The sequence below is a fragment of the Amphiura filiformis genome, chromosome 5, assembly GCF_039555335.1.
Source record: "Amphiura filiformis chromosome 5, Afil_fr2py, whole genome shotgun sequence".
Classification (NCBI taxonomy): domain Eukaryota; kingdom Metazoa; phylum Echinodermata; class Ophiuroidea; order Amphilepidida; family Amphiuridae; genus Amphiura; species Amphiura filiformis.
The window spans coordinates 69707822-69725700 of NC_092632.1; the positions used below are offsets into that span (position 1 = coordinate 69707822).

At 37.8% G+C, this 17879-nt stretch overlaps 2 protein-coding genes across 2 annotated transcripts in view; both read left to right on the forward strand.

The window, feature by feature from the left end:
- The window catches only part of LOC140152358 (probable tubulin polyglutamylase ttll-15), a 29019-nt gene extending 23552 nt beyond the window's left edge, over positions 1 to 5467 (forward strand). The window contains exons 5-7 of the mRNA XM_072174662.1: positions 1503 to 1747; positions 2290 to 2368; positions 5364 to 5467. Coding sequence (XP_072030763.1) covers positions 1503 to 1747; positions 2290 to 2368; positions 5364 to 5467 — 428 coding nt within the window. The remainder of the gene's footprint in view (positions 1 to 1502; positions 1748 to 2289; positions 2369 to 5363) is intronic.
- Positions 5468 to 11159: 5692 nt separating this feature from the next.
- Positions 11160 to 16328, forward strand: LOC140151954 (probable tubulin polyglutamylase ttll-15). The gene is made up of 4 exons (XM_072174257.1): positions 11160 to 11258; positions 12787 to 12871; positions 14666 to 14779; positions 16104 to 16328. The coding sequence occupies exons 1-4, from the start codon at positions 11221 to 11223 to the stop codon at positions 16224 to 16226; spliced, it is 360 nt and encodes a 119-aa protein (XP_072030358.1). The 5' UTR covers positions 11160 to 11220; the 3' UTR covers positions 16227 to 16328.
- Positions 16329 to 17879: the final 1551 nt, after the last annotated feature.

Consider the following 17879-nt stretch of genomic DNA (forward strand, 5'->3'; position numbering starts at 1 on the left):
AAAAAAAAGCTCGCGTGCCAAGTTGAAGCCTATCAAAATCGAAAATCTTACACTAAATGACTGAATTTCACGCCTAGTTTAACACTAGGATTTGGAAAAAAATATAGTATGAAGTATTATAGTTTTTCATGACATTTACTGAAAAAATGAAAATTATTTTATTTGGCCGAGAAAATTAATTTTACATTGAAAAGGTGCAAATTTTGCTATTTTCAACCCAAATTCGATCGTTTGTGTTGCCTCATTAAATGACTGAGTGAGCCTTGTAAACATATCAAAAAAAGTAACTAACCACCCTTGAATAATAGCCATTATTCAAAACCGGGCGATTGTATTACAAATCTATAAAATGCGTTGGAAGCAGAATATATTTTTGCGCATTTTGACACCTCATTTGTAGCAATTGTCTAAATATTGACACCACAGCGTACATTTAAATCACTGTAACCCAAGGTTTGAAAGTTGCAGTAAATTCTATTGACATGATTGATATGTATTCAGTGTAATGCAAGGAAATCTGCTAGGCTCTCATGGGAATGTTCGTTTTGTTTCATGCATTTGGGGTTCAAATGTCGGGAAAATCAATATCAATTGTCATTATTCTTATTGTTTGTCAATATTCACTTAATCCCTAGTTGAAACATGAAGAGTTAACACATTTTTAAATGCCCCGCCAAGTTGTCATTTTAACGGTTAAGTTAGATCAGGTTAGGTTGGTCATCTTCGTAACACCTCACCTTTTGAACATGCCAAGGTTACAAGAGACTTCATCTTGATGGACGATAATGCAACTCCACATAGGGCTAGGATAAAACACGAAGGCATCAATCGTATGTTATGGCCTGCCAAATCTCCCGTTGGAGCATTTGTGGAGATATTTATAGTATCGGGTAGACAAGAGGGTCAAGCCAACAACAACTTTGGTTGGACTGGAACAAATTCTGAGACGGGAATGGGCAGCAATAGACAAGGGACACATCAGACGTCTTGTATGAGGCGGAGGTGCTGGGCAGTTATTCAGGCAGAAGGAAGCCACGCCCGATATTAACTGATATGAACGTGAACATTACAACAACAGTTACAAGAGACATTTGTAAAAACCATTTAATCACATGAGTTTATAACTGGAAATGAGTTGTAAGTGCAACTTTCAAATCTGGACCTCACTACATTAATTTGACCGGTGTTTTTTTGTTTTCTGGGCTATCGTATCAAAAGAGGTGTCAAAATGCGCAGAAATAAATTCTACTTCCAACACATTTTACAGATTTGTAATACAATGGCCATTATTTAAGGGGGGTTAGTTACTTTTTTTGAGATGTTTACAACAATAGAAATCGGTTGACTAGAGTTCTGCCTGTATTACCATAGGCCTACGATATATTTACTCAATATATTGTTATCAGATCCTCATGTCATGCCACTCGTTGTGATACACTTTCCATTCATTTAATTTTATGTCCTTCTCAATATATTTTTACAATAATATTTCATAATTTCAGAGCTAAATTTTACCCAACATAGTTTGATCCAGGAATTCATCCATAACCCGTTTCTTATCGATGGCCGAAAATTCAGCATTGCTGCATATGTTGCCTTTTCATCGGCCAAACCTCTGAGGGCATATGTACTTAGATCTATTCCAGAATTGCGATTTTGTCCCGAAGCATATGATGCTCATAATTTTACAGAATTGAGGACGCATATAACCGATGGAAAGGAATTTGGTACTCAATATATCAGAGATGTAAGTAGGCCTAATGAAGCATTTATATACAACTGTTTTTTACTTTATGGGGGAGGGGATTGATTGAAGAATTTACATGAAACAATTTATTCTGTTGTTGCATATCAGTGGTAGATGCACTCTGCCTCCTTTCCCCCTGCCTGTTCCCGAAGAGGAGGAGGAAGAAGAAGACGACGACGAAAAAGGAGGAGGAGGAGAAAGAGGAGAAAAAAAGGAAGAGGAAGAAGGAAGGAAGGAGGAGGAAGAAGGAAGGTGGAAGAGAAAGAAGGAAGGAGAAGGAAGGAAGAAGAAGGAAGAGGAAGAAAGATGAAGAGGAGGAGTAGTATCATTAAAGAGCCGAAGCCCGAAGAGGCACACTGCTACCTTGCCCCCACCCGTCCCCGAAGAAGAAGATAAAGAGAAGAAGAGGTGGATGAGGAGGAGATGGAGAAAGGAAAAAAGAAAGAGTAGTAGATGATGATGATGATGATGATGATGACGCCACGGGGATAATTTATCATTTTTCCGATTTCTTACCTACTATATTACAATATTGGTTTCAGATGGACTCCTTGAAAGATTACAGTTGGAAACAGCGCTATTCAACCAAACAAGCTCTTGACGCACATGTCAATTTAGTCGGTAATACGTTACAAATATTTGTTATGAAAGCGCTGTCTTCAAGCCATAATGTACGATCTTATAATATGAAATTGGTGTTTTTTTTCAAACCTGGTTCTTTGGCATATTTGTAATGTTTATACATATTCCAACTTGTACCAAAAATGGAATCGGCCAAATTTGTTGTCTTTGTAGGTCAACAGAGCAAAATTCGACATAAAGTCATAATTTTTTTATGATGACTTTATGTCCTCCCATAGAACTACATATTTAATGTCCAATATAACCAGTGGGATATCTTTCATTACCTTGTTATTTCAGCTTAAAATGGACAGCAACCTTTCCCGGCAGTCATTACTAATATTATTTCAACATTTTGAATAAAGAATAACAAAATTAAAATTTGACAGAAATCGTACATTAAGGCTTTAAGTAAACTAACCATTGTTCGCAGGCTTTACGACGGAAACGGGGTGGGGTGGGCAGTGCCCCTCCCCCCACTTTTTCGATCGGAGCCTGCCCCTCCCCACCTACCCACTTTAATCAAACCCATAATGTGCTGTGTTTCTGGGTGAACATAAATAATCACTTCTCTACTTGTATTCTAGACCCTAAAAAAGTGTAAAAGTGATGCACCAAATGGCTTCAATTGGACCTTCATTTTGCAAAAGTTTCCAATCCCCTGTGTATGGATAGACCTAATTCCTCTTTTCTGATTTGGACACCCAACACTATTATGAAGAGCTTTGTTGCAAATCCCTTACATCCACTTTTTGACTTTTTGAGAAAAATAGCTTCTTTTTTTTATTGTGCAAGTATTACTTCTTGTTCGATTTGATTCAATTTGGGTTTGGATAAAGTGTTGATGAATAGAAACTAAAAGAAATAGGTTTGGTACAATTTTCAAGCCTTCCTATTTATTTTATTTTTCTTCTTCTTCTTTCGTATGCTGCTAACGAGCGAGATTCAGATCTCAAGTTTGCTGTTGAGCAGCCAGTCTCGTGTGGAAACATCAACTTCAGAGAGTCCCTTGGCTCCATTTGGGGGTCGATGAAGGTGACAAGCTTTGATGACGTGGTCTGCTGTCTGCTCTTCCTTTCCGCACTCACAAAGTGGGCTTTGGATGAGGCCCCATCTATGCATACTGGCCCTGAAGCGAGCTACTCCTGTTCACAGGCGGTTGAGTTTCACCCATGCATGGCGTGGCAAATCCGAGCCAGGGCTGGATTTCGACGTATCTGGGATATAGCTCTTCAGGGGCGAAGATGACAACTGCCATCTCTGCTGCCATTCATTGCCTGTCCAGTGAGCCGATGTCTCCTTGGTCTGTGCCTGATTGAGCAAAGCAAGTGCCTCCGATAGTCTTCCGATGTAAATGGGTGCCGCGACTTCAGACGAGGTTGCTGAGGCTCTCTGTTGACCACTTCATGGAGAAGGTGGCTTTTAAGGGTTCAAAGCACGCCGAGTCAGAGCCATGGTCTGTGACTTCCTCCTCAGATCGGCCGGTGGAATACCTGCTAGTACTGGCAACTGTGATTTATTTATATCACGCCTTTTGTGGATGTAAGGGCTTTTGCAACAAAATAAATTTACCCACAGAAACCACCGTTGCAATCAAATTTGATCCCATTTGTTTGCACTATACTTTATGTAACTTGACTAATGCTTTCAAAATCAAACGGAAAAATTGAAATGTCTCATTTACTTTTTTAATTATGAATTTTTAATTAAATACGGCAAAATGGCATTTTTGAGCATTTCCGAAGCGACAATACAACTTTTGTTAATTACAATGATTTTTCCCCAAACATAGTGACCCCAAAACAGTTCCTTTTGGTTTTAATAGTTAAAGAACATTTAAGGCAAAAAATTATTTTCCTAAAATTTTATATTCATTTTAAGTTCAGATTTCCGGGAAATATACGATATCTTAGGAAGGAAGGTGGTATGAAGGTCAAACAACCACCAAAATGTGCATTTTTACCCACACTTTAGTGTCATGCCAATACCTCAATTTCAGCCAGATGTGGACACGAGGCCTTTTGCAACAGAGCTCTTCATATGTTTAAAAGCAATCATTTATACAAGTAATAGTTTTATGTCTGGAGTGGGACATGGGAGTGGTACATGGGTTTTGACTCCACTCCAGAAAGAGTGGTACTAGGCAGTAAAATCACCAAGTATGGTGCAATAATACATGATTGTACTAGTGAAAACTTGTCCCTCACTGACTTCAATTTTGGCCTTCATTTAACCCGTTTCGGATTTTTCAAACTAAAATTGTGTACAATAACAGTACCAAAATGGTTCACGAAATGACTTCAATTAGGCGTTCATTTGGCAAAAAGTTCTCACTTATGACGGGGCATTACCCCCTCAGCCACCGCCCTGCATAGCGTAAGCGCGATTTTACTGACACCAAGCTTCCCCCTTTCAAAATCGTTCCACTGCACTTGTTTCCAAGGAGGATCAATTCTCGCGTTTCACAATACGATGCGCCTCCAGCGGTCGCTGGGTCGAGGCCAAAAATACGCAGTGCATCATGGGAAAATTTCGACATCCAAAGCCCGCGTAATACGAATACAATACAGGAACATGGGTTTAAATGTCATTATAATGATGTTACATGCGAATGCACACTAAAACAACAATTTACAATTATAGTAGATCCATTTTCTATCTATCACAGGGAATCCTTCGTGTGCAGCTGTTTTCAACATATTTATTATCACACTCGCGTGAAAATGCATTAGCAGCTAGAACGGCGATGTCAACTCTGGAGTCAAAAATTTGACTGCCAAGAGCAACCGCTGGCGGCGCATCATAATTGTGAAATGCGAGAATTGCGAGAGTCACATAGAGAGTTTCTACACGATCTGTTGAAACACGCATGAATCTTTGATGGGAGGGTGTGGGTGTGGGGTGGTGTTTGTCAAACCATATAGCTGGTGAATATGAATGATAACACTTTGGAACATAACGTTTGTTTTAAATGTATTTAATTAAACCTCATTAGGTGACGACCCGTCTGCAATTCACCTTCAGATAAATGATGCCATACGAGATGTGCTATCCAAGAGAATAGATCGCATTACACGAAATAACATCGATCCAAGGTAGTATTTTCTGAATAATTTTCTGAGTAATATTAAAGCCATATTATAACATTTTCATACAAAATAGATTAGCAGTTCTTTGCCATAAAATGTTAGCTTTTACTGTCAGATATATCCCCTTTTATTTTTGAGCCGAACAACTAAGGCATAGCAAAGATGTCGCCAATACGTATCACTCCTTCGGTCGTGTTATGGTACCACCCTTTTTTGTGTAGATCACCGTCCCGCACGCGTAATTTCTTTCTGCAACCATAATGGGCCGCAATACGATAACACATAGTACATACGCGTACATAACTTTGTAAGTATATGAGGCAAGATATAACACGAGTTTATTACCATTATTATTTCCTCTTACTTAATAAGATAAAAAGCAATTTAATAGAATTAAAATTCTACAAGGGTTTACATGGGGTTCGAACCCACAATCTATGGATCCATAGTCCGATGCCTCCATCACTGTGCCATGGAGTCGTTGTCAGAAATGTGTTTGTTTATCAAACGCATTGATTACGGAATAAAGTGCATACACACAATTCTATTACTAGTAATTAGTACTAATAAATACGTATTTTATAATCTCTGATCATTATTGGCAATAATGAACCTTTACTCACCCTAATGCAAACCCTAACCCCTTAACCCTAACCCCCTAACCCTAACCCTAAACCCTAACTTCAACCCTAACCATAAACCCTTACCCTAACTCTAACCCTAAACCCTAACCCTTACCCTAACCCTAAGACCTTAACCCAAAGACCCTAACCCTAACAATAATGAACCTTGCCTCGGACTATGCGGTTAGTGATATATTGCGGCCCATAATGGTTGCAGAAAGAAATTAAGCGTCCCGCACGCCATGTACGTACTATGATATGAACATCGTGTATGCGTTCGAATAACAATTCCATCGTAATAATAAAACGATGGTTCCTGCGTTTTATTCAAAATCTCGGATTTTGACAAAACTACAGCACCTGGAGTCTTGATTTTTGCAGAGTATGTTGGTTTAATAAAGTATACTATAATCGTGTGAAAAAAAATTTTTTGAAAGATATTGAGGACGTCCTCCTCAGCAAATGTTAAAATATGGGTTTAATGATCATTATTAGTCCCTTTCTAAAATTGTTTTATATCGTTTATTCGATTTGCTTTCTTTTAGGTCCAGATATTTTATGTTGTCAAGGTGGGACTTTATACTTGACAGTGATATGAAAATTCATCTTATTGAGGTAAATGAGTGAATCTGCAATACAATGTCACCACTATAAATTGCCCATCATACTCATAGCAAAGTATTCCAGGTATTGGTACACTATAATCAACAGGATAGTATCAGTACGACAGCAACTTAGCTCACTTCCGGTAATTTTTACCGGCGCGACCTCTGCTGTTACGTAACGTAATGTTGAAAATCAGGTGGCAAATACAGTTTTTCAGAAAATATTAAAAAAAATGGAATACACGAGTCGTTTCTCCCTTCATTTCCACATTGAGCCCATAGATAAGATATGAAACATGAGTATAAGGCAAACAGTAACGTTTAAAAGTCCAGTTATTGTGGAGAAAATGAATGTTTATTGTGCGCGAAGTAGCCTAAAAAATGAGAAAAAATGCATGTCACGATATCTGCAACTATGAGCCAACGCCGGTCGTATGCTTTTCTGTAATGATAGATATTAACTAACTTGAGCTTGTATTAAATTTTCAGCGAAAATGATTGGTGGAATAATCGAGTCGTAGGTTGGAAAGTTGCTTTCAAAACGGCTTCGCCTCGCAATTGTGCGTGACCATTAGTGACCAGTGTCAGCAGGAAAATTAACAGCCGGCCTTGTCCATATATCGATTAATAATTGTCAGGATCGTCCAGTTGACTACAGTGATATTTATTTATTCATACAAAATACTGCCATGTCTTACAAAATATCGAAGTCAATATAAAACGTAATTTCAAGCCATTTGACTGAACTTACAAACAGTTTATAAAAGATTATTGTTGAACGAGACACTGAATTAGAAATAACATTGCAAAAGGTACGAGAATAAGTTAGCAGGTTGTGATGGTCTATTGGCTAAGGCCGTGCCTGAAGTGCGAGAGGTTGGAAGTTCGAAACCCTACCATAGCGGGGTTTTTTAAAAAAATATTTATGATATTAGTAAACAACTTTCAGGAAGGGTTTCTGATCATTTGAAGCAGAAATAATGAGGTAAAATGAAAGAAAGCATTTTTATCTTGACCGCTTATGGTGTTCTATTGAAGATAATTAAAGTTACTCTAGACAACGAAACGCTGATTCCAATTATGTGTATGTCTGGGTAGGGTGTAAGAACGGTGTAAAAATTACAAATAATATTATGCCAAAATATCAGGTTTGAAATTCGTAAATTATATGGCTGACGCTATCTCATTTTTTAATATGTAGAAAAGAAAAACATTGCAAACGTGTTGCATAGAAATATTTTCAAATGATCATAATACTGACGGGCCTACACACATTCACCATAGGCCTAACAGAACAAGAGAGAAAAAAATCGAAATGCTGTAGGATTCGAACCTTCAACCTTTCGCACTTCAAACCACGGCGTCAACCACTAGACCATCACAACCTGCTGTACCATACTCGTATCTTTTGCAATCTTATTTCTCATTCAGGGACTCGATCAACAATAATATTTTTAAAACTGCTTTTAAGATCAGTCAAATGAGGTGATATTACTTATTATATTGACTTCAATATTTTGTAAGTCAATGCAGTATTTTGCTTGAATAAATAAATATCACTGGAGTCAACTGGACGATTCTGACGATTATTATTCGATAATAATGACAAGGCCGGCTGCTATTTTGCTAGTGACACTTGTCACTAACGGACACGCACGATTGAGACACGGGCCGTTTTGAGAGTAACTTTCCAACCTACGACTCGATTATTCCACCAATCATTTTCGCTGAAAATTTAATACAAGCTAACGTTAGTTAATAGAGAGCTTGCGGAATGAAGTTACTTTAACTTTAACTTTAACGTCTAGAGGATTATAGAGGACTATGTATTCAAAACCACTCTGCCATTAAAGCCGCTTGAAGTTAAAGTTAACGCGAGAATCTATAGTGTGCCGTAAATTATGATGAAATACGTCATACTTTAGAACAATAGTTTGCCTATTTCCTCATAGACTACATAATTACCACTTATGTATAATCTAGTTAATAGACCAATTATTGGAAATCTAATTTGGTTTGGGTAAAAAACATGCTACATGTTGCTGAAAATTACTGATTGAATTAAATCAAAATAAATGTTGTTCCAAACGTCACACTTGATATATAATTGTGTGTGTGCTCATGACGTACACCAAATCAGCTTGCGGAACCAAGTTTTTGGCTTGACTTCAACTCCAAGGGGATTAAGTTCCCGTAAAATGGTCTGGGTTTACTTGAGCCAGCAGTGTACGATACTTCTGGAAGAGTAAAGCAGGTGCATAACATTTTTATATATAACATGTCATAGGTTGTGCCTGGTAAGAGAGAGAGAGAGAGAGAGGGGGGGGGGGGGTAGGGAGGAGGAGAGGGAGGGCATTGGAAGTGGACAGGGAGGTGCTTTGCTGGTAGCCAAGGGGGGGGGGGGCTCCCCGTGGGACATCTTCTCTTCCTTCTTGACCCCTCCCTTTTGGATGCTGGCCGCCGTGATATTTTACGCTTTTAGGCCTTTTTCTGCCATTTTAAGCCCATTTTTGTGAAAACGTTACCCTTTGAGAATCGGCCCACGCCCTCCTAACAGAAAAACCCTGACAAAATCACTGTGGAGGGGGAAACAGGAGTGCGAGTGGGTAATTATAGGGGGTCAAGTTTGAGAGAGCGAGTACAGATAGAGGGGAGAAGGAGGGGAAAATAAGGAGAATGTAGGGAAGGGGAAGCAGGAGGGGAAGGGGGAGAGAGATTCAGAAGGAGGGGAAAGAAATAAAGAATATGTATTTCATTAGGCTTTGCGAAGTAAATTGGAATATGAAATTGGCAAAGCTGACGAGCCTTTATTAAATAATATTATATATATATAGGCCTATAACTATCGTAAGAATATTAATTGAAACGTATAGGGCCTAGCCAGTTTCAAAATAATATGATAAGGAGATTAACGCTGGGTCCCGACATAATCCATGTTGAGTGGTATCGCGAGTTCATTCATGTTTACTCAAACGAAGCTCTTAAGGTAGAGTCTTTTGTCTTGAAGTGGGACTAATAACCACTTGACTAAACAAAAGAGAGACATTTGGATGTATTCGGTTACAAGCTCTTACACATGCCCTTCTTTTGAACGCACTTTGATACACATGTCCCGAGTTTAAGCGACAAGACGCTGTTGTTGCAGTAACCAACCATACGTTCGCGTTGGAGTAAATTTGAGCAAGAAATCCAATCGATATTTCTGAAGTTGCCGTTCCAGTTAAAGTAACTTCTTTCCGCAAACTCTCTAATATCTATCATTACGGAAAAGCATACGACCGGCGTTTACTCACTGTTGTAGATATAACCATTTTGGTGATCGTGACATGCAATTTTTCTCATTTTCCCGGCCACTTTGGACATGTTCAAGCTTCTCTATTTTCAATATTATTCAACTTTTACTCGTTTTTTTTTCTTTGCACAAATGTTTGGTATCTTATCCGTGATCATGGTACGTAAGTTAAGCAAAAAACGACCCGTTTCTCTTATTTCTGGAGCTATTTCGCTAAAACATGTTTGCCGGCCAAATTTTCAACATTTAGTTACGTAACCCGTGTTCACCAACCCGTATAAATTTTCTGTCGAACAAAAGAGGTCACGAAGTTGCTGTCGTACTGGTATACAACTATTAAAGGAGTATTAATTCATACACAAATTCTGTGTTTTTTAACAAATAGTTATACTCATTTGACAACACAATACACATAATTCATAGTTGTAATAGTTCCTCGCAATACAAATAAAACAATTATCAGCGTATTTATAGTGGGATGAGATGTACGGTACATTGGCGTATAATTATATCCCCGGGGATTCTATCCGGTCAGTAATTGTCCGGAAACTTGCCCACTATAAATATTAGCCGAAGGATATTGGCGCGCCATATTTGCACACGAGGATAAACTGTGTACTGTATTACCTAAAGTAGCAGCTTCTTCATGATGCGTTAGATGCGCGCAGGACATTCAATACTCTTCTCAGCCCCAAAAGTTATCAAAACAGAAGCTACATATTCGCCGCCATGATGACACTGTTGAACTGTTCATAGCTCGCGCCACAATTAAATATCCTGTGCTTTGCCAGTATGACGGTAAATGTAAGATAGTACATTATTTGTAATGTAACTGTCACTATAAGGCTGAGTTCACATAGGAGTATACTATTCGAGTATGCGGTGCACGTTTTGCAGGGCACGCGAATAGCTTAATATCGAACAAGGAATATCGAGTCACATAAGAGGGTACTATTCGAAAGGCCGTATATCAGCGTATACCGTCTAATTTTAAAACTAAACCATATGTAGGTAAATTTATTTTCTTAGTAGATGCACTTTCTAATTCTGCACATTATGACACTTCATTGAATGCAATCCACTAGATTTAACTGTTCAACGACTAAACTGATCTTGGTTTATTTGTCTCATTGTATATGCATTGCAGGTCAACGAAAACCCTGCAATGAGTTGCATATATGATTCTCCAGAACAACTTATCCCTCAATATTGTAATAACATAGTGTACAATTTATACCGCGTAATGGGTATCGCCAGCTTTTTTGACTTCCACAAAACAAGGTAAGGGACGCACCACTAGATTCTCAGGGGGGGCATGGGGGGGTTTTTTTCGCCTCCGAGAGCACCAAAAAATTTTTTCGCCGCCTTCGGCAGCGAAGTATTTTTTTTCAATTTTAATGTAAATTTTTATACAAATTTTTTTTTTACTTATCAGTGAGGCAAAAAAGTGTTTTTTGTCTCACTAGTGGGCAAATTTTTTTTTTTTTCGTCTCACTAGTGGGTGAAGTGGTTTTTTTTTCCAAAAAACTCCCATGCCCCCCCCCTGGAAATCTAATGATGCGCCCCTAAGCTACTTTACGAATAATAGCCACGATTTTCCGCTCCCTATATCAGAACCACCCAACCACTTTGATCTTCACAAAACCATAGCAGGAGGGTGTGAGTTACCTCGAGATACTCTAGCTTAAAATACAGGTTTACATTTTCCTATCTTACATTATCTTGTTGTATTTCAGCTAGAGCGCCACACAGTGTCGACACCCTGTATTATAAATATTTTCCCTGCAACTTAATACTCCGTTGGTGAGCGACGGGCGATTGGTATTTCACCAAACGCAAGAAAAGGAGCCCTGTCTGATTGGCTAGGAATCGATCGCTCAGTGCTGAAGTACAAACTCAAAATGTAGATATGTATTCAATTCTATATAAATCAATATTCTATTATTGACGCAGATAAAGAAAGTTGCATAGTGTCTCGATAGCTGTCGATATAGTGCATTGTATTATAGACTTGTGATCTAATATTCTATACAGAACTCTGCCGATATGATTTTAATTCTCAAACAGTTGAATATATCACAATTTTAATGTACGATTTAAAAATGTATAAAATGCAGTAAACTATATGCGTATAAAGACAACAGCAATCGCCGCTGAGTGTATTGCATTTCCAGTTAGTGTATTGAAAACAAAACCTGGGTTTTACCTGATAACAAATCGAATTTTCTTGTAATGGCAACATCATATGGGGTACTGAGCATGCGCAAATCGTAAAAACGTGTAGAATAGAAACTCTGTGGTATCTCATATCGTGTAAATGGTATGCTTAGCCTGAGTCGCTCGGCCTTTCTCGAACAAAATCGCCATGCGTAGCTTTTGAAAAACGAGAGGATTCGCCGTACTATCACGGCAATTTTTACACGAAGATATAGGGATGATAACGCTGCAGTGCGCCATCTCGGTTTTTTTCTGAGAACAATACAAACACGTAATCTTTTCATGACTTTAGTGACGCGACCTGGATGGCCATCATTTTTATTGAATAGATCCGTGTTCGTCACAACAGAAATTAACACAATAGAAATTAGCATCTCATGAATGCGGAACCAATCTATAGAAATAAGAAAACCCACTTTTGATGGGATGAGCTCGTGTCTGGGGAGAGTTCATAAATATGGATATTAACAAAGATTGGAATTTTTCAATTTGACTCACAAAGTGCGTTTATTTGATTTACATATTGAGCTTCATGAATGACCATATTGCCTTGCAAATGTTGTTCATATCTTCTCCCTTTCTTCATTTTCAGCATTCAGTTCATAATAAGGGATAGTGATATACACGTCAAGAATGCTATATGCTACACGACCGTTTGTAACTTATGTGAAGCGAAGGTAAATACGTTGTATATAACAAAATAATCTCTATAATAAAGTTTATTATTATTTATTTTATTACACCATATTTATCGAGGGTAGCCCGATCAGCAAAAATGCTGTTCTTACACGGGACCCTGCATCATATAACAATTATTACACAACAGAAATTTAAAATTATGCATAAAAGTACAACAAAATTAATAACACATGTATCTGAAACAACTGTATTAAACGACACTCTTTGCATTCTGCCACTCGGATATAATTTGGTTCACCTCAAGTTTGGTAGTGACGTATGTGCATATTTCGTTGGCCTAAGCGGTGAATCGCGCGCGTCAAGTTAATCACGCAAAGTGTACACTCACGCAAGAGCGATTTGTCAGCACGCTTGCGGCGCAATCGCGAAAAAGCATTGACGTCACTACCGAACTTGAAGTGAACCAAATTATAAAGTACCGAAGTGTGACGTCATAAAATTTTCTTTTTTGCATTTCAGCATTTTCATGACCCTATTTCAGCAGAACATGATGAAAAACATCCACAGTCCAAATTTGGTGGGAATCGGATCCATTAGCCCCATTGAAATCAGTGTAAATTGGCCTGGTTCATAACCAGGCCAATTTACACTGATTTCAGTGGGGCTAATTAGGTATTCATGCGGCCATATCTCGGGCCCTCATGATCCGATTCTCACCAAATTTGGACTGTGGAGGTTTTTCATCAGAATCAGAATCAGATTTTATTGACATTCATCTTACAACAAGATATGGTCAAAACATATATAATAATACGATACATTTAAAATAGACTTGGTGATTTATTAAAGCATTATTTACAATATTGTTTCATGCAAGCCAGCCGAAGCCGACCCACACTCGTCAGAATATGCTTATCACTGGAAACTGATTTCTATTTCTAGCGCGGAATGCTCACGCCGAAGTAATAATACGATATATATAATACAAATAAAGTACAAGAACAATACAGTTTACAACTATAAAGAATATAATATAAATTAACTAGGCATAGGCCTATTATTTAAATCCCGTTTTTCAAATGCAGTATAAATATTTACAAATTCTCCGTTCTGGAGGCAATTTAGGTGAAACATATCTATCCATTTCAATCCTTAATTTATGACAACTAATTCTAAGTTTACAAAAAGTAGATCTATGCCTACGTTTTAATAATGTAACATAATTTTCTAATGAAAATGAACGTTTGAATTGACAATAAGTTCGAAGTTTAGTCTGATGGTTTTTCATCATGCTCCACCGATACATGGTATTCAAAACGCTGAAATGCAAAAAAAAGTTTTCTGTGACGTCATCACTTGTGGTGTTTGATGCTCCAATATAGTGAAGTTAATTAATCAAGATATCATGATTCACGATATCGAATGCCTTTCTTAAATCAATAAGGGCCAATCCACCATATCAACAATTTTGTAGAATGCCCAGACTGGTACTCATTAAGAATTTTATGTTTCGATACATAAGAAATTGATAATAACACATGTTTATGACGTCCCTCTCAATAATTTTACTGACAACATGCAAGATAGATATAGGCATGTAGTTGTATGTGTCATTAAGATCACCACCTTTGTGAAACGGAATAACCTTAGCCTCTTTCCAGTCATGTGATATTACGTCTGTTGCACCGAACAACCAAGTTTCCGGGCCATGGAACTTGTCAGTGCCGAGAATAAGGGCGGACAGACAGATTCACAGACACACATACTCACAGACTACCAGTATTATAGTATAGATACTCTTCAATTATGATTTCGTGTTATTCATTTCATAGGAATGTCAACTTTGTTCGCACTGTTTATCAGACACTCAAAGAGACATCTTAAAGTCAGTGCTTTGGGAGCATTTACGACGAGGGGAAACACGACTAGTGTACCCTTTTGTAACAGTAAGTATCGTAGTATAACGAAATTCTACAAAAATTATAGATATGAATGTATAGACTGATAGAGAAAGGTTGTTCTCCAAATTGTACTGATGAATTATGAGAAAACGAACGTACTGCTTGTTCAGGTTAGAGCTCAGAGTGCATGATGGTAAACAATTTCCAACATCCAACTACACTTTAAGAAATTACCGTTTGGAACGTATCGCGTATAACTGAGACATTCTTTGCGACACAGCTAACGAAAGGGGAGGTGTAGATGACTAGATGCAAACATCCGATTAACGTCATACTTGACCAAAACCTCGAAAATCGTTGATATTCGTTCAGTTCAAATTGGCCAAATATTAGATTACGCACCGTAAACCATAGAAACTTCATCTTGCAGTATTTATCACAGATCTCATGCCCATAATCTTAAAATATCTTACAAATATGGACGATAATTATTGTGTTAAGTATTGGACGAAATACCCTCCCCCTCCCCCAGTAAAGTAGTATGGTCAAACTGTTTTCGCTAAAATGAGCGCAAAGGTTGGTTGGACAATAATACATGAGCCGTTTCGTGGTTTCTTTGAGCAATTTCCGGCTACAACTTAAAAGGAGGAAAAATATATAATTTCGATGGTTTTGTCCGATAAATATTGCGAATTGGACCTTTTTAAATATAGTTCCTATAGTATGCTGTATATACCGTACATTTATATACGATAATCAATTATGTTTTTCTTATGGTACTAAAAACATTCAATAAGGAATCGTCAGGCATTTTACATACAGTCTACAATACATCACATTCTTAAACACTTGAGAATGTTCTTGCAATCTTATTGGTATGACACGATATCACACACCTTAGCGCGTACGTGTCGATGCGTTACTCGTACGCGCTATTCGAACCAATCGGAATGTGCATAGCAACAACAGGACTGATCGATTCTGAGCCCTAGGTAATTCCTTGTAGATTGTAGGATTTAATTTGATTAAAATTTGTTATAATTATAATTAATATATTTATTTTCATTGAAATGTTTAAGAATGAGAATAAAGGTATTGTTTTTAGCCGCTGTCGTGCATCTATCGTCTCATATAACACGCGACATCATTATTTTTGGCGTAAAACAACTCGGCTTCGCCTCGTTGTTTTACTTAAAATAATGATGTCGCCCGTGTTATATGAGACGATAGATGCACGACAGCGGCTAAAAACAATACCTTTATTCTTTAAATACTACAATGTACCATCCTGACTAGAAATGTGATTTGTTTTACAAAGCATCAACGAAACATCGAGTCATAATTCATTATTATTTGTTGCACTTCTTAGAATGAACCCATAAATGACTCCTCTTGGAAATCATCGAAGGCAAAGACGGATGATGATGATGCACTTACGACGGAGTGGCTGCGATTCAAGTGTAATACAGATATCCAATGGTGTATACAGTGACCTGATACGATGCACTTACGACGGAGTGGCTACGATGTAAATATGCAGATATCCAATGGTGTTATAGCACAGCATGTTACGATGCTCTTACGACGGAGTGGCTACGATCGATGTAAATATGCAGATATCCAATGGTGTAGCACGACATGTTACAATGCACTTACGACGGAGTGGCGACGATTATACAGATATCCAATGATGTGTAACACGACATGTTACGATGCACTTATGACGGAGTGGCTACGATGTAATACAGATATCCAATGGTGTATAGCACGACATGTTACAATGCACTTACGACGGAGTGGCTACGATGTAATACAGATATCCAATGGTGTATAGCACAACATGTTACGATGCACTTACGACGGAGTGGCTACGATGTAATACAGATATCCAATGGTGTATAGCACGACATGTTACAATGCACTTACGACGGAGTGGCTACGATGTAATACAGATATCCAATGGTGTATAGCACGACATGTTACGATGCACTTACGACGGAGTGGCTACGATGTAATACAGATATCCAATGGTGTATAGCACAACATGTTACGATGCACTTACGACGGAGTGGCTACGATGTAATACAGATATCCAATGGTGTATAGCACGACATGTTACGATGCACTTACGAGAAGTGATGTGATAATTGGATTAACTGCAAGAGCAATAGAGGAAAACAAGAATAGATCGCACTGCACTATTACGTTCACGTGGTACCTAATCTATCTATGCATTGAACCATAGATGTCAAAGAAATGATGATCACTCGCACCAGGGATTCTATTACCTGTATTAAAGATAAGTATTTTTGAAAAGAGCGGTATTGTATTCAATCTATGATTACTGACATACACAGGTGATGAGTGCAACCTGCTTGTATTGAAGGGCGATCTATTCAAAATTGTTTTCCTCTATTGCTATGGTAGTTAATCTGATTATTTTGTCACCTCTACGGCGAATAGATAAATCACTTTCTGATTAAAAAAACTTTTCTGAATCCTTGTAAAATCAGATGAATAATTTGGTGTGTTTTTAACAAGATCTGAGCAACTTTGAAATTTGACCACTGTGTTGACCTTTGACCTTGAATATGGTCGGAGTGCCGGGATTTATTTTTTGCTAACATCTTTGTTATAGGACAATAAAAGGAAGATGCACATTAAACCCCGATATTTATTGGACTATTATGGTTATGACCAGACTAAGATCTGTTGTTACTGTAGTTCTTGTGAGCTGCCCAATTTGAATTTTAAGTTAATGGCAGTTCTATAGATCTGTTTTTAGAATCCAGTACTTGTTAGCTGTAAGAAAAGAAAGAACTAGCTAGATCAGCATCTTGGAAAGTAGTACGCACTTACAGTAGTCCATCCACACATATCTCTAGGACAAAAACTGTTTCAGACAAAAACGTGTCTTGCCTGCATATTCATTTTGTAGTTAGCAGTCCTACAGCTGAGATCCAAGGGTATTTATAAAATTTCACATTTCTAACTCTTCCACAACATTTATTGATACCATTTCAAGACCAGCATGAGTTCATCATATCCTCATATTAAAGGTCTCGCAGTAATCCAATTCCTGCGACAACTTCATATTCTGCATACACTACACAAAAGTAGTGCAACATGGCTGATAAAAGAATTC

Coding starts and splice junctions, on each gene's coding strand:
- LOC140151954 (XM_072174257.1), top strand. CDS start 11,221: ATGGGTATCGCCAGCTTTTTTGACTTCCACAAAACAAG. Junction 11,259..12,786: donor TTTGACTTCCACAAAACAAG/GTAAGGGACGCA, acceptor CTTCATTTTCAG/CATTCAGTTCATAATAAGGG. Junction 12,872..14,665: donor GTAACTTATGTGAAGCGAAG/GTAAATACGTTG, acceptor TTCATTTCATAG/GAATGTCAACTTTGTTCGCA.